The following is a 22,077-nucleotide window of genomic DNA, read 5'->3' as shown; positions in this document are numbered from 1 at the left end:
CTCGGGGCTCCATTAATGCAGTCTTTCTAGTGTGGTGGTAACTCCAGGTGAAACTACTCTGCGTTGATCAAACTAACTCAAATCAGCTGCCCTGGAACCGAACATGCAGAGTTTTCTATCTCAGGGTAAGTCAACTCAGAGTTTGTTGAACTTGCTTTGTGAAATGGACCTCTGGTTTGAGTGAGGGACAAAGGTGAGTGATTTGGAGTTAATTAAAGCTGAGCTGGATCCTGGACTGATAATTAGCCACAACATTCAACACGTTTTTGAGAAAATGTAAGCATGGTGATAACTCCACACAGGAAGGCCTGAGTTGGGTTCAAACCCTAAATTTCAAAGATCTGTGAGGCAGATGTGCAAACCACACATAGTTTTAAGATTTTGTAATTATATGAATTGGTGGGGATAAACTATGTCAACTTGGACTACTGTAGCTGCTGCTTCGCAGCTGACAGTGCTTCTGTCTGGACCACGTTTCTGCGGTGGAAATTATTTCCGCCATCCAAGAAATGAAAATCGCAGTGTTTAGTCAAATTAAGTGCAACTTTTCCCTAAAATTTATTGTAAAAAAACAAACAAACAAAAAACTGCAATTACAGGCAAATAAAAACAGCCTGACAACATTAAACACCTAAATCATCAATTTGCTGCTCCAAAATTCAAACATGGCGAGAGACTGAAAAATACAAAATGGTGAACTCTGAAAAAATAAGTTCACAGCTCCTCTTCTGGAAGTGCTTGAGAATTCTGATAAACGCTCAAGTTTAAAAACGTTTTTCAACTCAATTCCCTGAGCGAGACTGAGGCACAGAAGCTCCCATCTCCGAGAAGTAACAGAAATCATCAACGTGGTCATCATCCGGCAGCCAAAATCCTACAAGTACTCCTCTGATGTCGCTGGCTCCGGTTCCATATCGGCACCGGACAGTCGGATGGTGTTCACCTCGCCCGTGTTTCTGAACGTGTAGAGTTCATTGTCCACCATCCGGCGGTCTTGGAAGCCCAGGCTGTCCTGCCGATCGATGGGTGTGCGCGGACGAGGCGGGATAAACGACTGGGCCGGGTCCAGGAACGTATTGAAGTGGTCCACCTCGGGTTCAGGCTCCGGCTCGTTGATGACGGGCAGCTCGGAAGGTCCCGTGAACGTTTTGTAGGAGTCCATCTGCATTCCGTTGTAATGGTCTTGCAAGCTGTCCGCGTAGCTGGAGTCCCCCAGGAGGTGACCGTACACCATGGTGTCATCAATGGAGGCGTACACGTGGGACTCGTTTTCTGACCGGCCTTTGCTGAACTTCTTCTCGCTGGGACGGAACATATTCCCACTGTCGATGTAGATGGACGCCTCCTTGTTCATGCGCTCTTTTTTCTTTTTCCTGTTTGAAAAGAAATCAGGATTGCCCATTGAAATGAATTGAAATGCCATTCATCCGTTTGATTTTTTCATGAAAAACAGCACTATATTGTATCATTCTTTTTGCACTTTAATTTCAGTCCTTGCAGCTGTTTGGCAAAAAAATGCAAGGTTATTATAGTATTTTATTTTTTATTTTTTTTTAAACTAGTGAAATAACCTGGGGGGGGGGGGGGACATTTTCGATAACCAACAAAGCAAAAATTACCTTTTGTTCATCTTTGTCAATGTACTTCATACATAAGAATTTCATATATTTAAATTATGCCCCATAGCCAGAGGTGCCAGAAAGTAAAAATCCTACTACAGTTTGACCTTAGCCTCAGGTGCTAGGTAGCTAGCTCCCTAGCTAGCACCCACCATGGTGCTCATTTTACCTGCAAGAGAGCGAGCTAGCTAGCTAGCTAGTTAACAGCCATGGTGCTCGTTTACCTGCTAGGGAGCTAAATAGCTAGCTAGCACTAGGGGCTAAAGCCATGTTGGAAAAGACTTGAAGTTGGAGTGCAGCTTGTGCACTGTGCAGTAGGACAATCATTTTTTTTTGTGGTAAAAAACAAGAAAATAGTTGCACATTTAAAAATATTAAGACCAATAAAAAAAAATAGGAACACTATGCAAGTTCCCTTTGGACCAAACAGAATTTATAATACTATATATTTATAATAATATTTATTTATTTATGTTGGCAAAAACTTGAAGTTGGAGTGCAGCATGTGCACTGTGCAATAAGACTTTTGGCACAAAACAAGAAAATGTTTAAACGTAAAAAAAAAAATTCAAAAAAAATATTAAGACAAATAAAAAAAATTGAAACAATATTATTAAAATTTATTAAATTAGTTAAAACCGTTCAAATGTATAAATTTAAACAACTCAAAAATTAGTATTGATATATATATTTTTTTTTTTTTTACGATTATGCTGATTTTTTAATTGTGGAGTATAGTAATTGAGATTGTAATTGAATTTTTTGTTAATTGCACAGCTCTATGTTGAAATTAGACAGTGCCCTCAAATGGTTCAGGTCGTATCTTGCTGGAAGACATTTTTATGTGAGCGTTGGCCCTTATTAGTCAGCCAAAGCACATGTCACGTGTGGAGTTTTTTTTTTTATATATATTTTTTAATAAATTTTTATTTTGTATGTGGGTGCGTGTGAGTGTGTCACTAATGTGTTCATTAGTTCACCTAAAACCTATTTTAAAAATCCCATACGTTCACCTAAACCGAATACTTCAGAAACCAGCCAGAGTCGCGAGGCCGTCAGGAGACCCGAGGAAGGACCAAAGAAAAGAAAGGAAAGTGAAATTCAGCACCGACCAGACACCACCCACCGGGCCACCAACCAGAGTCCTTCACTAACCCCAGAAACATCTAAATTCCAACAAATCAGGGAGACCTCAAGAGACCAAAGGAGAGACTGAGGAAAGGAAGGAAGGACAGACGAAGCAGAGCCTCCACCGATTCAACGACCAGAGGAAGAAGCAGATTGTGTCTGAGTTTCGATAGATGCTGGTGTGGTGGATCTGGCATGCATGAAAATCTCCACCAAAGAGGGGAGCCGTCGACCCCTGCCAGGACAGAGCAAGCGCCACACCTCAGGGCCCCCCAGGCCACAGCAGCGCCAAGGGACAAACCCCGTGCCTCGCAGGGGCCACCGGCCGCAGAGCAAACCCAGGAGCAGGAGCGCCTCTCACCCCAACACGGCCCACGCCCCCAACCCAACGCAGCAGGACGGGGCACTCCAGGCCCGCCAGGCCCGCCAGGCACCCCACTGGTCCACAGCACCCCCCCCCCTCATCCACCCCAACCCAGCCCCAGATACCCACAACACCCCCCCACCCAGCCACCCCTACCAAATATGCGCATATATTATACAAATGCGAAAATCCTAGTAGTATTTGGTGTTGCTGCAGATGTACTCACTTTACAAAGAAGCAGACTAAAGCTAAGATGATGAGGAGAAGAAGAAGGGCTGCCGCTATCCCAAGAAGGATGGCTAAGAGATCTGTGAAAACAGAAGAACATTAATTGGTCTTTTCAAATTTGCAGTTCATAATGGGCCCAAGAGAACGTTTTCTTACTGGTCTTTGGCTCTAAGACTATTTCGGTGACTGCCCCAAAGTTTCCATCCTCTGGTATACAGTTGGACATGTTAAGATAGAAGCTCTTTGGCACCAGTAACTTGTCGTCGGTCTTCTCGTCCTCCCGGCGGCTCAGGATCTCCTCCTCGGAGTCCAGCATCTTGACCTTGATGGCCGTGTGTCGGTCGTCGCATTTGGGTTGGCTGACGTTGGCGAACTGGACCTGTGCCTGGTATCCGCTCGGCAAAGAGACGATCCAGGACACGGTGGATGAAGGCCGCATTCCTTTGGGCCAGTTGGGGGTGGCCAGCAGGGTTGGAGATGACATATGTGGGCTGACTTGATAAATGATGGTCTCTGGAAAACATCGCAATCAGGACGCCATTTTGTTAACAAGTGCAACAGTGCACTCGTGTGGGAGAACTGTGAATGTGTTCCATTTGAACATGATTACACTATTAATCCACCTAATACTTTACAGTAGACAAAAAATTACTTTTTTTTTTAATTATTAGTTTTTATAAAATAAGACTGTTCAAACTGTTGCACTTCTGAATCCCTGATTTCTACAGACAAACACATACATACACATTGCACTTTCCTAAAAAGCAAATATTGAAGCTGCTGAGTTTTCATTTTAAATGTAAATAAATCTGTTCCTATTTACACAAAGAAAAAAAAAAGACCAGTTTCACCCTTAACGGTTATACATTTAAGTGGATTCATTGTTAATTATGGTAAATACTGCATCCTCAAATGTATCCTGAACATTGACGGATACAAACCCTTTCCACTGATTCGAATAAATATCCCTTAGTACACAGTGCAAGGTTATTTTAGTCAATGAACACTAACGAAATCACTAAAACTAAGAATTAAACATTTCTGTTAATGAAATAAAAACAAAAATGCTTTAAAAAAAAATAATAATAACTGAAACCTCCTGTTTTTCTGATAATTTTTTGGGGGGACATTTGGTTTTTTGTGTATTCTGTTTTAATGATTTTTTTTTCTTTCTGTCAAAAAAAAAAATCGGAAAAACTGGGAAAAAATATTCGGAAAGACAGTGGAAAAACGTATAAAAAAAAACGGGGGGAAAATTATTCTGAAAAACAGAGCACCAGCTTCTGTTTTTCTGAGTACCGGTATTTTTTATTATTATTTTACCTCTGAACTCCATGTGACTTGTTGCAGGCTTGCTAATAATTTTTCCTACAGTTTTTTTAAATACTTATTTTTCTTGTTTTTCGGAATATGTTTTTTTTATGGACAGAAAAAAAATCCCGCAAAACAGAAAAAAAAAAATCAGAAAAAAATCACACACAAAACAACTAAGCTCCCCCCAAAAATTTGTGAATGCAATATACTTAACACACTTTTTTCTTAGCGAAAACTAATACTGAAACTAACTAAAACCAATCATTTTTTAAATAAATAAAACTAATAAAAAAAATTAATAGAACTGCCCTGAAAACTAATTAAAACTAACTAAATTCAAAAAGCAAAACTCTAAACAAAAATATAACCTAACTAAAATGAAAATTTCAAAACTATAATAATCCTATCAGTTTACAGTATTTGTTGATTTTTTTGGGGAACCTTTCTATTATTCTAAACTATATATATTTTTTTACTCTTTCTATGAGACAGAGCGCTCAATCTAATCCCAAAGAAAAGTTGTGCTTTGGTGCCATCTATAAACCTTTTGGAATGGAGGCTTGTCACTCACTCATTGATTTTTGCTATTCACGGCACAGCCATCTTCTAAGACACACAAGTCCATTCAAGTAACATTCAAAACTGCATTACCTGGGATCTCTTTCGTAAAGGTGACATTAAGAAAAGGCCCTTTCGTCTTGCTGAAGTCTCGGGTCGTGGCCGTTACAGAGATGTTGGCGTGCACCTGAAGTTTCTGGATGTTCCCGTTGTAGCAAAAATCTCCCACAGAGAAGTCTTCGCTCTCCTCGACATGCAGGGAGACGGAAGCGTTGCACTTGTGGCCCGGCACTGACTGTTGAAGACTTCCCGATGGGGACACCAGATCGATGGTGCGGTGCTGAGGGATCTTGAGGTGCCAGGTGAAGCTGTGGAGGGGCATCCGTAGACAGGAATCCAATGTGGGGACAGTGAGGAGGGTCTCGGAGCAGGACGCTTCATTCTGACAAGCTGGTATTGGCAAATATTATTAGTTAGTTGACCTAAAAAGTCAAGAAATCTATTACAAACTCTTACCAACAACTTTACTGGCTGTCAATTGCACATCTTCATTGGGACAGTCGAGGAAGGAGAGCTCGGCCTTACTGCCTGTAGCCACATTTATCTTCTGTAAAACCTCAGAGTTGACGCTCATCTCGCAATAAGGATCCAAACCCACTTTCTCAATCTGCACGGACACTTTTTCCTTTATGGTCAGATCCACTGTGCACAGAACTGAGAAGGAACAAACAGGAAAGAACAATCAATTACAGAAAGGCAGAGGTGGCAAATCCAGGTCCAGAAAGTAAAAAAAAAAACTGCCACAGTTTGGCTTTAGCCCCAGGTGTTAGCTAACTAGCTTCCTAGCGGGCTTCCCGGGTACTTATTTATCTGCTAGGGAGCTAGCTAGCTAGCATAAGAGGCTAATGCCAAACTGTGGCAGGGTTTTTACTTTCTGGAACTGGATTTGCCATCTCTGCAGAAAGGTACTTTCGGTTTAATTGCTGTATATCACGTGTTGTACCTGGATGACCACTTCTCATAACAGACACGCTATATTTCAAAGTGAGTCCTTGCAACGTCTTGTTGGTTTCACAATTCTTCAGCACCATCTCAAAGTTGCCCTGTTGATGCTCCGGCTGCTTGTCAGTCAGACCCGTTTTGATCACCTTCTTGTCCTGTTTCCTGTACTCCACTTCCACGTTCTTGCCGAGGCACTCCGGAGACGTGTGTTCGTGAAAATGCACGGTGTAGTTGTGCATGCCGGGCACGGCAAAGTCCCACTGCATTTGCTGGTCGTCGGGGAAATCGCTGGGATAGTTGGCGGAGATAAAGGCCGTGTCAGAGACGCCTCGTGGTAGGTTGACTTTCACAATGGCCACCACTGAAAAAGAAAGAGGGAAATACTCTGGCTCAAGAATTTGGTACAGTGCATACTGCAAAGGAGTAAAATGGAGGACCAAAACCGCAAACATTTTAAATAAAAGTGAAAATTAAAATGAGTATAAAGATATAATTAAAAAATTTAACAAAAAAATAAGTGGAAATATACACATATAAATAAATAAATGAACGTAAAAAAAAGCAAAAAGAGATTTAAAAAATCCATCATCCAAATGTTATTCAAATGAGGGTGTGGTCCTAAGTGTGTCTTGGGTTGGACTCCGCCCTTGCAAACTGCTTTTCAATGTTCGAGTGAGCAAACAATGAAGTCTCGCTGGCTTGCATGGAAAGCTCCAGCAATGGACGACTATCTTGTGTACCGTCGCCACAACTTGTGACAAGTTCCTGTAAACTACAAGGTCTATTGTTTCTTTCGTGTGTGTGAATTCTCCTTTACTGTGGAACGGACAGAGTTCCACATAGGCTGACATGTTGATCAACCAATAGGCGAATAGTTCGACCTAAGACATACTTAGGACTTCCCCTCATTAGAAAAACATTTCATGACTGATTTCATGCTGACAGCGTCTGCAGCATTAAATTAAAAAAAAAAAGAGCAGGCGTTTTTATTGATTGACATTTAATTATATTTATATACTTATTTTTGTATTTATTTATTTCTTTTTTTATCTAGTTGTTTTTGTGCTTATTTTTACTTTTATTTATTTATGTGTATATATTTTTGTTGTTTTTATTTCCATTCTTTAAAAAAAAAAAAAAAAAAAAATTATATTTTCTATATCCATTTTTATTTTCACGTTTATTCCTTTTATTTTAAATTTTGGCAGTTTTGGACCTTCATACATATAATCAATTAAAACTAGAGGTGTCAGTTGCATGACTTCAATAGGTAACTCACAATTATTCGCAAATTGTATATCTGTTCTAAATACTCTTAACAAAAAACGAATGTTAAAACTAAGAAATATGGCTGCATTTTATACAGTAATTACATATAATTTCATAAAATTTAGATACAATTAAAAAGAAAAACGAGTGTGTTGTTAATTTGTGTTGAGGTCATTTTCTGCCAGTAGATGGCATAATTTCATTTGTAAGATGTTGGTGACAGCTCAGTGCATTTTTCTCATATTAAGAGCTATCCAATCTTTAACACGAAGTAACTTGTGAAATTCTGCAAATTTTTAAAATTGTAAAATATAACTTGACCCCAGTCTCCACAAATATATGCATTATTATTAAATACATTACTATAAAATTTTGACGTGGACGTGTCTGCTGTGATTCTCCCAGTACAGGGTTTCCAAGTAAGGGGCGGTCATTAATTGTGCGTTCGTGGCAATAAAGGAACTTTAAATTAACACACTAATTTTGACACCCCTAATGAAAACACAACATAAGGTAGGTACGCAACATTTAACATATCCACTTACCGCTTGTCTCAGGCCCAACACTGAGTTTAAAGTCGACCGGATCCATCTTTCTGTCTTTTGGCACCTGGAGAGAGACGCGGCCCTTATAGCGGACCTGGATACTCGTCACAGAACCTCCCTTGCAGAAGGTTCCGATGGTGGCAGGGCCCGTTCGCAGATAAGTAACGAGAACGTATGTGTGCTCATCTGGACAAGTCTCTTCATTGGCAATCTGCTGCATTCCCAGCTCAGGGAAGTCCAGCTGGAAGGCCCGAGTGGAGCTGACTTTCAGATCCCAGGTGAAGGTCCGGTTGAAGTCAGGGAAGAGTGAGGACTCAGCCTGGACAATATCGCCAGAGCAGGAAGCCGCTGTGCAGTCTGGAATTACATTTGCGTCGAGAGATTTAAAATATTGCAAGATTTTTAGCCAATTTGAGCTAGAAAGATTGTCATTGAAATATATAGTTAGTATATTTTTTAACAGGCATGTTTCAATCTAGAATAAATCTTATTTGAATCATTTCATATTCCATAATGAAACATAATGATAAAAGCAACACCCTGAATACTCTGTACAAGGCATATGGCTAAGTTTGCAAAGCAGTGGGAAAAATCTGCAAATGTGCTCATTTGCGGGTGTCGAACTGCAGTAGTTTTACATTGTAATGTCACCATTCACCACTAGATGACAGACATGGCTCAGTTGCCTTGACACCCTGTCTTACACTACAACTTGAGTAGGCCTAATAATGTTTTGCAGATTTTGAATTAGATGCAGGATAAACACAGTACCTCAGTTACATAAAAAATTTAAGCGAGTTGATTTTGCACAAAATGAGTTCATGGACTTGATGTTGGTTTGCTGTTCAGCAGTTTTGTGTTGTCCTGGAATGGTAAATGTTTGGGTTGTCCTGATTTTATCGACATGATCAGAAATCACGGCCAATCAAGTGGCTTTCAGGTGATTGGTATCTGCTGAAAAAGATGATTTTTTAAATGTTCTTAATTTCTAAAGTTAAGAATGAAATATTTTAGTTCTTTACTTGATTTGATCCACTACCACTTAACAGTCATTTTTCAAATAAAAACAGATTATTGAGACAATTTGGATGTGCTCTTCTTTTTCGTTTTCATTTCATTTGAGAGGTATTGGATTGATTCTTGGTATCGGCAGATACTCAAAATCAAGTGACTTGGATTCGGGTGCAAAAAACGTGATCGGGACATCCCTAGTCATTTTTATCCAAGAGAGCACTTTGCACTGGGGGGGGGGATAAAAATAAATAAATAATTGTTTTGTCATTTGCTCCAAACCTTTGTTGAATCGGTTTCCTTCTACTATCATTAAATTATTACTTATTGACTGTGTCATTCAAAACTGAGCATTCTTGAACTACAGCTCTGTACAGTATTGGACAAGTGTTGTTGTGGTAATCGAACATAAATCCACAGCTTTTCACATTTGCCTACCAATTTCTCTGTTGATCTCCACAGTGAAGATCTCTTCAGGGTGAGGACAAGTAAAATCCAGGGATGTGTTCCGAGATTCCCTCAGGATTAGAAATTTTGGATTGCAGGTCTGTGTTGGGAGTTTGCCCACACACACGCTGCAGTCAGGTTCAACGGTGTCCCTGCTGATTGTAATGATGGTTTCCGGGTCAGGGGTCACAGCCAGCATTCTGCCAGCTGATGATAAAGGAAGCAGAAAACTTAAGCATAGGATTTCTCCCATGAAATGAATTACATATGATGCTGTTCATAAATATGCGTGATCAATTATAATGAGGTATAGAAGTCATTTGCCTCTGGGTGCTGCTTTGGCTGTGAAAATCGTCCCGTACATTTCTTCTCCACGGGACGCCTCCACAGTCACGGTGGTCCTCCCGAGGAGGTCCAGGCGGGACAGAGGTCCGCCTCTGCAGTAGATGTTGGTCTTGATCCGCCCATCGCTTCCTGTTGTGCCAACAGAGTACTGTGGACCTTCTTGACATTTGTCTTGTGCAGCTACCTGCTTCAGCCTGTCATCAGGCTCCAAGGTCAAGATTGTCCGATCTGGGACACTAATGTCCCATTTGAGCGTTCTTTTGAAGTCCTTCCATAGTTTTGGATCGAGCTCTGCTGCAGTAGGTGTGCATGAGTTCTTGGTACATTCTGAGAAGAGAGCATAATATGAAATCCGCACCGATTCTGTAGTTCCACTACATCATGGCAATGAAGGACAAAACGGCTCACCTATTGTCTTCTGTACCTCCACACTGAATGCATCTTGAGGTCTGAGGCAGCTAAACTCCAGTGCGAGACTTTGCACGTTGGTCAGGGTCTTTCCAGTCTGGCTGCAGGTGCGGGCAGAATCGACACCGGCACAAAGCTCGCATTGTGGCTCCTGCGAGAACTTGATAATCGCCACAGTCGTGCTGGAATCGGCGCTTACAACAATCGTTCGGCCCACTTAACAGGAGAGTGGGACCAGAAATCGAACCCAGAGTAAGAATCACTGCTTTAAGGTGATAGTGCTCAGTATTGACTGGGGGGGGTAATATTTTTCAGACTTCATTTTTCATAAATTTTTAGACTTTTCTGCCATTCTGTCAAATTGATTATATTTTTGCCAATTTTATGGACATGTTATGGTAATTTTCTGCCTCTCCCTTTTCTTTTAGAAATTATATGGCAATTTTTTTTACATTTGGGGTAATTTTGTGGACATTTTATGGTAATTTTCAGGGAATCCTCTTCAGTGTGTTAGGGTTAGTCTAATGAACTGAGGGGGTAAGATAAGAACTGCACCATAACACAAAAAATTGCAGCATGCAATAGAGAGAGAGATTAATTTTCTTCTACTTCTTGATTTTTTTGGGAGGGGGGTAATATTAATAGTATTTAGACTTTTCTGCCATTCTGTCGATTTTTTTTCAATTTATTTTTGATTTTATGGACATGGTATGGTCTTTTTTTATATATATATTTTTTAATTGTATGGCTATTTTTTAAACATTTTTCATCAGTTTTCTGACATTTTGGGTAATTTTGTGGACATTTTATGGTAGTTTTTAAACATTTTATTTTCTGCCTTTTAAAAAAAAAAAAATTCTGACTTTTGGCTATTCTTAAGACATTTTATGGTAATTTTGGGATTTTGTTTTTGAACATTTTCTTTTCAGACTTTTTTTTTTTTTTTTTTAAATAAAATCCTCTTCCTTTTTGGACATTTTACAATTACTTTTAGGACATCCATCCATCCATCCCTTTTCTTAACCGCTTGTCCTCACAAGGGTCGCTGGAGTCCAACCCAGCTGGCTTTGGGCAGTAGACGCCGGTACTTTTAGGACATTTTTAGGTAATTCTTTTAAAAAATGTTTTCATCTACCTTTCATCTCTTTTTCTGACAACTTAAAGTGGATTTAATAATTATTATATTCATTTAAAGAATATCTTAAAAAATGTATGTAAAAAACAAAAACTTATTTCTACTATTTTTTTAAGAGATCCACAGGAGAGGGACTAATAAAGAATCACATGTGGCTCCAGAGCCGCAGGTTGCAGACCCCTGTCATAGCGGTATCTAAACATTTTTTAATATTGTAGCTGTCTGTATTTGATCACATTGAATGCCTCTAATGCGACTGCAATCGTACGTACTTCTGTCACACGATTCAAACAACCACAGCTCATCCATCAAGAACTGAATCTACAGTACATTAAATATTCTTACCTAGTGGTCTAGCAAAGGAGTGGAAGACCACAGATGCCACTTCCATCTTTGGTGCAACTTGCAGAGACACAACAGCTTTATCGAGCAAGTCGAAATGGGTCACAGAACCCACTCTGCAGTAGCGAGTGTCTGATTTGCTGCTCCCTTCAAACATGGTCACTAAATACTGATATCCATCATTGCACAGCTGTGACGTTTCCCGCAGTGCATCTCCGATGACATTAAAAACCACAAGAGTCTTTTCCGGCGCCTTGATCGTCCAGATGAATGTTCTGGCAAACTCACTGAGGAGGGAGGGTTGAGTTTCCATTACAGAAGGGATGCAAGTGTCCTTTGTGCATTCTGCATAACAACGAAGAGAAGAAATTAAGAAACAGTTTCATGTGTATGCACTTTTATGTTTAATTTCGCCAAGTCCTAAATACACAGTTTTATGCTAAACAAGTAGAATATACAGTTGACATCCATAATTAAGAGCACAATAAGCTAATATGAGAAGGATGCCAGTTAACTCACCGATGATCTGATTGACGGTGACTACGTAAGACTGTTCGACGGGGCAGTTGAAGAGCAGCTTGACCTCCTCCTCGGGCTCCAGAGCAACAGTCGAGTGGCACGACGTTAGTGTGTCGTTGACCCCGCTGCTCACTGTACACACTGTACACTCGTCCGATGACGGGTCATTCGACACAGTCGCTGATAGTCCTTTGTCGGGCCGGACTGTCAGCTCCAAGCATTCTGAGGAAACGGATCGGAGGAAGTCAGATGATGCAATGACAAAACAAGAAAAGGGATGACCAGTGTTGTCTGGTAGATCCAGCTGAGAAACAGACTCACCTGACCTTTTGTAAGCATAATATAATGATACCCCATCGAACAGCTGTATTTATCATTGTTTTTGGCTAAAACAAAGTTGAACTTGTGATAGATCATAGAGCTCAAACTCGTATTTGATTTTAAAGGCATATCAAAACAGTTGCTGATGAGGTTCTCATGTGGCAAAACAAAGCCAAATGGATTTAATAATCCATTACTTTCCTATAATTTCATGTACCCCCCAAATAACCTAAACAAGTACCGGAACAACCTGCACTAAAAACACTAAGCCACATTGATAATGAAATAGTGGTAGAATTTGGTGTTTTCCCTAAATCATCTGTTATTGGACTTCTGCATGCACAAAACAAAAAATATACATACATGTATATACTGGATATAAACTATTAATATATTTTTAGTATATTTGTACAGTGCAGCAGTACAATGGAACAAACTGCCAAGGGAACTAAAAATAAGTGGATCCTTATTTAAATACTCAAATTAAGTTATTTATTCTTATTAAATAATCAATTTTGGATGTCAAAGTATAGTGCTAGTACCACTAGTGGTACTCAGGCTCACTCTAGTGGTACATGAAAGAAAGATCACCGCCCAAGTACAGCTCAGTTGCATTTAACTTTATAGTACATAATTATTCCATATTTAGGTGAAACATTAATTCTCAAACTATGCATAATGAAATTATTTGTCATTTCCTTTTTGCTATTGTATTTTAATGTTGGTCATTATGGTGGTACTTGCAGTGTTCATCTGAATTTTTTTTTATTAAATAGTGAGACACATTCAAATGTAAGTGACAGACAGACAGACTATTTGCCATTGCATCTGCAGGTTGCTATGATACGATGCCTTCATTTTGAAGTATTTCGGCCATTTTTCACTTTGTATCGAGCACACACATTTTTTTAGTGACCACATAAACTTTTAAAGACACTCCATTCAACATGCTACTCCCCTACAAGTATGTCATGTTATGTATTACAATGGCTAATACAACTGTAAGCCTGGATTAAAAGGGTCAGTTGTGCTTCACAAAAGGACAGTCACAGCTTTGTAGCAGATTGCAGATCAATTATTAATGAAGGCATGATCAATTCGAGCCTTCCAGGAAGCGCCATAAATGCCTCATAAACATTATAAGGGGGAAGGTCTATGTGCCAAACTAAATGCTTCGACGCTGCTCGGTGTGTTTTATGAGATACGTCAACATTATTGTGCATTTAAAAAAAAAAGTGCTGCTTTAGCTGCAGCTGTTTGAAGGAGGACACAAAACCACGGCTTGGCCTCATTTAACAGTTAAACACATACATTTAAGGAAAACGCTTAGAAATGAGTCATTGAGCAACTTATCCGTCGTAGCATAAAGTCTCACCTGATACATGGAAGATAATCAACAAAAGTCCCAGCGGCAGGCAGGTGGCGAGCCGCATGTTTGCTTGCAGTCCTCCTTACTGCCAAAACACGTCCAGGATAATATTTTGAATTCCACCAAAAACGTAATAAATCCCAGTTGTGGTGTGTCAAGGTCGCATTTTGGCTAGGTCCCACATTACGACACCGAAAGGCAGCCACTTCCTGCTTACCTGAGCAGCAGGGGCGTGGTTCGCGGGCGCGCTGACCTGTTCAAACCTGACAGGTGAGCTCACGCTTCGACAACTTCGATACACACCGCGAGGAGAACTCTTCCCTTCTTGTGGGGCGTGGGGCACAATGGCTGTCCTATTTATAAGCACTGAAATATGCCGGCGAACACCACGCAGGGTTTGCACAATGTGGCGTTTACGCACACACGTGTGCAAGATGACTACTTGTGGAAGACTGGTAAAAGTGAAAGTGCCTGTATTTCAAGGGAGTTGTTAAATAAATAAAAATAAATAAAGACGATATTTGTTACAACTATCTGTACATGAGTGAAATCATCTTTGAAGGAAAATATCAGCCTACCCCTACTATGGCCCCAGTTTGTAACAACAATGCTGCATTCGATGAAAACGGGATTTTGGACTTATCCCAAATTGTTGCATTTCTGACCTCATCGAGACGAAACAATGATGGACGATTCCGATAAACTGTAATTGTTCTGGTTCACGCAGTCATTCGAAATAACGTTGTGCTGGATGAAGTTATCTATTTTTAATAACTAAATTAATGTTATAATAAATAGATAAATATGTTTAAACTGTAAAATTCCGATTTACCACGTTCCTATCGCCCACAACAACCAATCAGAGAAAGAGGGCGTGACTGACAAGGTGTCATTCATTTGCTTTGGCGAGAAGCGAAGCCACAGGTGGCCATCTTGCATTGCCACTCGCTAAGTGTGCCTAACTTGAAAACATTGATATATCCATGGCGTTTTCACATTATTTTCCGTCTCCATGTCAGAAATGCTACAGTGTGTGGTGTATGGTTGTTGCAATGTTGCCGTCATGTGGTATTGAAATTATGGTAAATACCACATGTTGAGTAGAAAATTGCACGTGAACGCCCCCTTCAAGTCGTATTTTCTACTGGACAACTGGGAATTCATTTTGGTACCCGAGTTGAGAGAACTATTCAAGTTTCAACATGGCGGAGAGCGCCAAAGGATTTGTGAATTGCAAGAAATATTAACACACAAGGGCGTTAACATCCGCTAGCACAGCAGGTTGTTTTAGAATCTACACAATTAAGTAGCATACACGATTTTGCTATAACAACAAAATCACATTATTAGAACTCGGTCGTAATTAGGAGTTTCCGAGTGGTAAGGTCCATCACAAGTCTGTGAAAAGCGCTACATTTCGTTGGTAAGAATTATTGTTATAAATTAGTTTAATTTTACGATTATACATTTTCTCTTATAAGGCATATCTACGAAGCCTACTCAAAGATTTGTCTGCATCATGTTGTCAGAACCATCAGCAATGAAATGAAAACAAAGCCCATCAGAACAAAATTTGCTGTGAAATGCAAGCCTAACATCTGTATTCACGATTCTGAGAAAATATAGCCAGGATGGTCAAAACAGTGAAGTTCGTTCTTTGAGAGGCTCTCATTCCGCCATACAGGGATCATGGCATAGGGCACGCAATGATAACAGTGAAAACTGAACTGAATTTGTCAGTGACAGTGGCTGCCCTCTGGTTGACCTGTAACTTTGGGCTTCAATTACTTTGCTGAAAGACCTTCAGAAAATCAGCCCCTACCTCAAATGTTGACAACTGCGCATGAGACTATCAAATAGAAGCATGGCGAAGGGAACTCAAACAGTTGAGAGAATTCAGAAGCCATTATACAAACGTATTGTAGTAATGGTGAAGCCACGCACTTCCAGCGTGCTTGTAAATAGTTGTGTATAGTTGTAAGTCAAAAGTTTCTCTTCAGTTGCGTCGTTATATGTTTCTGTGATGTCTTTAGAGGTGGAATGCAAAGGAACATAGAATCGAAGGGACAAAGGAACATTTGACATGAAAGGGAATAAAGCATCCTTTAACCACATATGAGTTTTTTTGTTTTGTTTTTGCAGCACATGTAGAGGACCACTGGTTTTGCCTCGACTCCCAGTATGAGTTTAATTCTTTCAATGACCAAGCTTTATATTCATGTTTATTTCATGTTGATCAATTTTGTGTTTCCAGTCAGAACTGAGCATTGTACATCGACCAGGAGTCTGCAACTTGCAGCTCTGGAGCCACATGTGGCTCTTTAGTCCAGCTCCGGTGGTTCCCTGTGGATCTTAAAAAAAACAAAAAAAAAATTAGAATTTTTTTTAACTTTTTTTTTTTTAGATTACATATTATTTAAATGAATAAATGATTTAGATTTAAAACTTAATAATTAAATATTCAAAAAATGCCAGAGCACAAAATTTAAAGTTGTCAGAAAAAGAGATGAAAGGAAGATGAAAAATCTTTTTAATAAATGACCTAAAAATGTCCAAAAGGGAAGAGAAAAAGCAGAAAATTACCATAAAATGTCCATAAAATTGCCAAAAATCCCAGAGAACTGAATAAAAAAGCCAGAAAAGAAAACATTCAAAAAGTAACCACAAAATGTCCAAAAGCAAAAGAAATCCCCCCAAAAAGTCATATTAAAAAAAAGCCAGAAAAGAAAACGTGTAAAAAGTATTTTTATATATCTGAAAACAGAAGATTTCCTGGAAATTACCATAAAATGTCCACAAATTTAAAAATGTCAGAAAAAAAGGCAGAACAAAATCTCTCTCTCTCTCTCTCTCTCTCTCTCTCTCGCTCTCTCTCTCTCTCTCTCTCTCTCTCTCTCTCTCTCTCTCTCTCTCTCTCTCTCTCTCTCTATCTATCTATATATATATATATATATATATATATATATATATATAGCCATAAAGTCTTTAAAAAAATTAAAAAGAAGAAGAAGAGAGGCAGAAAGTGAGCATAACATGTCCAAAAAAATTCCAAAAATATAAACTATTTGACAGAACGGAAGAAAAGTCAAAACATTTATGAAAAACGACGTCTGAAAAATGACCACAAAAAAATGCCAAAAGTAGAAGAAGATTAATCTCTACATGCTACGATGCTGCAAATTTTTGTGTTATGGTGCAGCTCTAATTACCTATTACACCCGCAACACCAGGGCTGGACTGGCTATCTGTCATTTAGGGCAGATGCCTGGTGGGCCGGCCTCTTTTGGGGCTGATGCAGTGCTTTTTAATTATTATTTTCCTACATTTTACCCCCATTAATTCATTTCGAATATAGATAGCAAACTGAAACATCATCAATAAGTCTAAGTCAAAATGCCCGGGCTGATTTTTTTCAACTCTAACCCCTGACATAGACTCATAAAAAATAAAAAAATAAACTGTATTGATACATATTATCACAACTTCTTGTGCTGGATTTCTTAATTCACATTTAAAAATAAGATGTAAAAAATAAATAAATAAAAAGACAATTTCCGGATTATTATGAATAGAAGAAATAGTCAGATCACACATTAGATGCTGTTTATTACAGAGTACTTTAACGTGAGGTTCAAAAGTGACCATGAATATTCGAGTTGTGCACAAAGGAAATTATCCCCAAACTGCATTTCATAATATCTTCATACATTGACAAACAACTGACATGAACAATAATATTATATTACCTAAAAAATAACAGCTGTCTCTGACAAGAGTGTGTGCCAAGGCATCACATCTAACGAGCTAATCTGATCTGACATGTTTGCGTATTCAAATGGATGTAACTGACTCGAGTTCATAAATTTTGTACTGGCTTGTGAGGAGAATTTTACTTCCATGCTTGATACTGGCTCGTAAGCACGAGCAATGAATTTCACTCCGAGCGCAGAGGCTCCCTCCTGCCTCCACATGCCACATATCACAAACATTCCTGAGCAGAAACATACCCGAGGGCAAGGCTACGCAACACACACAAAGCAAATCACTTGTCAGTAATACAGTATTCGTTTTCTAACGGTATCCCTGTGTGATGTGCCCAAATTCATATCCTGAATGTATAATTAACACAAAAAAAATAACGATCATCACGCACAGACGACTACAAAGGCTACTACTGATTTTGTTGAACCAGTCTGACAGCATGCAGAGTGGGCGTTGTGGTGGTTACAAGTGTTGCGCCTGCAAACAAGGGAGCTCAGTGAAAAATCAGCAGCTGTCACAAATCCCTCCCCTCCCATGCTGGTGTTAAAGTGGGACAAGCACACATGCGCTTGCGAGATGCACAACTTTGCGTGTTTTCATACCAAGGAATAAGGTTTCATGGCAAATGTTTCTTTCCCACACTCAGATGGGAGATGAGCGCTTTTCTGCAGCTGAGATGGCTCCAGAGAGTAAAACGCAGATTTGGAACATTTGGATTGCTTAGTGTCTCATCCAGATTGTAAACAATGTGAGTTACTGCACATGGGTGGGTTGAATGCTGGGGCTTGAACACTCCACATGAGGGCAGTCACACAGTACAATTTCAGTGACTAATGTCATACTCTTTGCAACTTAACAAGTTGATATATAGCCTAAAGTATTTATTAGGGATTTTCGATATTACTTTTTTTTCCAGTATGAGTACTCAATTCTTGAGTAGTCACCGATAACAAGTACAGATACCACAAGTACTTTGGATATATACCCCCCCCCCCCAAAAAAAAAAACCCCAATAACAAATACTTTTTAAGAAAGACCTATATATCCCAATTTAACATTTTCCTTAAATTTTCATGAAATTAATGGCAATTCTTCAAATTTTTAATTTCTGATTGTTAAACGGTATCGGTCATTGTCACGAGTATCGATAACTTGGAATCAGGCCTGATATGAGCCCGTTACTAATATCTGGTATCACTACTCACCCATCCCTAGTAAAAAATAAATAACAAAAATTTAAAATCCTCATTTTTATGGGACAGCACTGAAGAAATGACATTTTTCTACAATTGAGTCGGTGTACATTCTTGTATATCATTGTAAATTGACTGCCTCTTCAAAGTAACACAAAGCCGTAAATGTCTAACCTGCTGATAACAAAAGTGAGTACACCCCTAGGGGAAATTACCCAAATTGGGCCCAAATAAATATTCTTGTAAAAACACATTTTAATATTTTGATGGGACAAGCTCAATGCTGAAGAAATGACACTTTCCTACAGTTGAATCCGAATACCAAAATTGGGCCCAATTATTCGGCCAAGTCAGCTGGGTTCAGGTCCAGCTCCCTGTGGCCTTCAGCACAATTGCCCGAGTCATCCCCCCCCCCCTTGCACAATTGCCCGAGTCACCCCCCCCCCCTTTACCCCCGATACTGTCACCAAATCAATAAAAACACATTTTTTTACTTCTTCCTCATTTGAATAAAACAGTAATGTTTGTAGCAATAATTAATGCCATGTGATTTTGACGTGAATCCACATTATTGATCAATATAAATGCGGATGCAAATGTGTGTGTAAAATGATACCACATGGCCTGTTGCCACCCACTCAGCTCGCCACCTTCGAGGAGTTGGGGAGGGGGTGCGACCAACAGTACCGACCGCACCAATCATAATCTCAGACGGCAGCTCTCCTTACAGCTGTCCGTGCAAAATTAAACCCCTCTGACTGTCAGCCAGGCGGCTCTGCAAGGAAAGACTTGTAAAAGGAGGAAATGGACACCAGCGGTGGTTCAAAGTTTTATTTTGGTAAGATGGAAATATCGTTCTATGATATTCACCTCTCCATTGGGTTTTGTTTTCCCCGACTACTGCAGTTCTTTGTGTGTGGGATTTTGTTGATAGACGTCACTACTCCTTCAATGAATGACTGATTAAGTACAACGTGTGTTTTCGTGTCATCTGAGTTATGATTATTATTATTTTTAGGTCATTGTGCAAAATGCAGTAAAGAGGTGCACGGTGCGGGAAAGGCCTGCCAAGCCATGGGTCAACTATTCCATGGAACTTGTTTCACCTGCAGTGTTTGTAGTGAGTTTAGATCACATAAAAATGCTCAGTAAAATGAAATTACATAATCTTATTTTACCCTCTTGTTTGGCAGGTCACTGTCCGCTTATGTTATTGTAATATTAAGACTCTCATGTTACTAAATAAGTTAAGCAGCATTTTAGAAATCAGTTTTGATGCAGTTCTACAGCACTCTGAACCTCTAATAAGCGCATTCATTTAAGTTTTGGAACTGCTTATGTTAAAATTTATTTTTAATTCCCATTACATAATGTAAGTGTACCTAATCTTATGACAATTACGTGTATATAAGAGCAATATAAGACAAGCATATTGTCTTACTACTAAGCAAGTCATACTGTACATTTTCATGTTACGTCAGAAGAAATTAAACTTAGCCTCCTCGTGCTCCCTTTAAAGGGGAAGTCAACCATAAACATTTTTTTATAATTTTATGTGACCTCACTATTCTAAACATGACATTCTGATTAATGTTACATTTGTGGAATATGAGTTAAGCATCAAAATCCAGCAGTTTTTATCCATCTCAGGAGGCGATCATTTTGCCACTTGCTGTCGACTGAAGATGACATCACAGTTGTTCAGGGCTCGTGCTGCATTCGAGGATGGTCGGAAGTCGGATTTATCCGAGTTTATTTTTCCCAGTTCCGACCTAAAAGCGTTCGAGGTGAAAGTAAACAACCAAAATGGCGGATAGTGATAAATTGTTTTTTATTTTGGTCCTCAAAACTCATTTTGACCTCCAGCAAACTTGCCTTCTCGCAATTTTGCTTCATTTACTGTTTCATTTTATTTTATTTCATAAGCATTTCATACAGTTCAGTAGTTTGGTAGTAATGTGGATTTGTTTCCCATTAGGTAAAAATCTTCAAGGCAAGCCATTCTATACAGTGAGCGGAATTATCTATTGTGAGGAGGATTTTTTGGTAAGTACACGTACACACATGGACAAAATGGTTGGTACCCTTCATTAGAGAAAGAAAACTCACTGGAGCTTCATAGAATGCTAACTTAGAAAATGCTATGTCCTTAGCCATTTGGGTGTTTTGGGTCATCCTGCGGCTGACACCAAGTTGATAGCTCGCACAGCAAAACAGGCCAAAACACAAACCGAGCTTAATACATGTATCACAATAAGTGCAGTGTGTCTTTTTTTCACGTTCCATATTTGCATGTGTAAAAATAGAGCTCATTTGACTTGCCAAATAGCTCCACTTCTGTCTCATTTATCCCAGAAGCGTGGCTTGTCATGTTATTTCAGTGACCATTGTGTGCTTCAACGGAACGTGTACTGAATATAAACATACAGTATATACTCAGTTGTATTTTTTATAATATGCAGTACTCTGGAGTACATCCATCCCCTGAAGTGTGTTACAGCTGTGGTCAGTTAATCGAGGATATGGTATGTATATTTACGTGCACGTTTGCGTACGTTGGATTAATTATGCAGCGTGTGTGTGTGCACCACCAGGTGTTACAAGCTCATGGGAAGTCGTATCACTCGGCCTGTTTCCGCTGCGCTGTGTGCAAACAGAGCCTGGAGGATGTGCCCTTCACTGTGGGCACTGACAAGAAGGTTTACTGTATCAAAGACTATCACAAGTGAGTATGTTTGCTGTTGACTGTCTCACTGACTGAACAATAGGTCACACCCAGTCGAGTTATCCCGACACATGACGAAGCCAGGAGCTGCAGGGCTGGTTTAACATGAAAGAGCTGTTGATGCTTTCAGGGTGCAGGCTCCTTGCTGCGCTGCTTGCAATAAGCCCATACTACCGACTGAGGTCAGCCTTCAGTTTTGTTTCTATATCGAATCAAATATTTCAATTGTAAAATGCGTTAACAGCTTTCTATCATTGTTTTCAGGGTTGCACGGAGTCTATTCGAGTGGTTTCATTGAACAAAAACTACCACGCAGAGTGCTACGGATGCAATGTTGACTTTGTTTGAAGAAAAGATTGTTGTATATAAAATATTAAATAAAGTATATAATACAGGTATGTATTGTAAACCGTTGGGCTGTGATGTTATTTTTGTCTTTTTTTTTTTTTAGGTCACCTTTGATGACAAACAGA

General features: G+C 39.4%; 2 protein-coding genes across 4 annotated transcripts; one reads left to right on the top strand and one right to left on the bottom strand.

Moving 5' to 3' along the window:
* Nucleotides 1-534: 534 nt before the first annotated feature.
* cdcp1b (CUB domain containing protein 1b) lies at nucleotides 535-15,902 on the bottom strand. 2 transcript variants are annotated; one of them, XM_086062956.1, is made up of 14 exons: nucleotides 15,747-15,902; nucleotides 13,931-14,009; nucleotides 12,235-12,456; nucleotides 11,719-12,060; nucleotides 10,239-10,454; nucleotides 9,810-10,157; nucleotides 9,477-9,692; nucleotides 8,028-8,384; nucleotides 6,215-6,574; nucleotides 5,728-5,925; nucleotides 5,305-5,661; nucleotides 3,496-3,852; nucleotides 3,338-3,419; nucleotides 535-1,373 (listed from the first exon to the last, which is right to left on the bottom strand). In XM_086062956.1, exons 2-14 carry the CDS (start codon nucleotides 13,986-13,988, stop codon nucleotides 875-877), a joined length of 3,612 nt encoding a protein of 1,203 aa, XP_085919082.1. In that variant the 5' UTR covers nucleotides 13,989-14,009; nucleotides 15,747-15,902; the 3' UTR covers nucleotides 535-874. The 2 variants fall into 2 exon arrangements, with proteins under 2 accessions (XP_085919082.1, XP_085919083.1); XM_086062957.1 differs by lacking the exon at nucleotides 15,747-15,902 and adding an exon at nucleotides 14,142-15,698.
* A 3,683-nt stretch (nucleotides 15,903-19,585) lies between these two features.
* On the top strand, nucleotides 19,586-22,013 carry limd1b (LIM domains containing 1b). 2 transcript variants are annotated; one of them, XM_086063112.1, is made up of 7 exons: nucleotides 19,586-19,717; nucleotides 19,898-19,999; nucleotides 20,858-20,925; nucleotides 21,342-21,404; nucleotides 21,474-21,604; nucleotides 21,735-21,786; nucleotides 21,869-22,013. In XM_086063112.1, the coding sequence occupies exons 1-7, from the start codon at nucleotides 19,684-19,686 to the stop codon at nucleotides 21,950-21,952; spliced, it is 534 nt and encodes a 177-aa protein (XP_085919238.1). In that variant the 5' UTR covers nucleotides 19,586-19,683; the 3' UTR covers nucleotides 21,953-22,013. The 2 variants fall into 2 exon arrangements, with proteins under 2 accessions (XP_085919238.1, XP_085919239.1); XM_086063113.1 differs by lacking the exon at nucleotides 19,898-19,999 and having other exon boundaries at nucleotides 19,593-19,717.
* The last annotated feature ends 64 nt before the right edge of the window (nucleotides 22,014-22,077 follow it).

Source organism: Leptonotus elevatus, chromosome 19 (genome assembly GCF_054856555.1).
Source record: "Leptonotus elevatus isolate MCC_2025b chromosome 19, RoL_Lele_1.0, whole genome shotgun sequence".
Taxonomy (NCBI): Eukaryota; Metazoa; Chordata; class Actinopteri; order Syngnathiformes; family Syngnathidae; genus Leptonotus; species Leptonotus elevatus.
The sequence above is the reverse complement of the archived record's forward strand: the minus strand, read 5'-3'. Positions and strand labels throughout refer to the sequence as shown.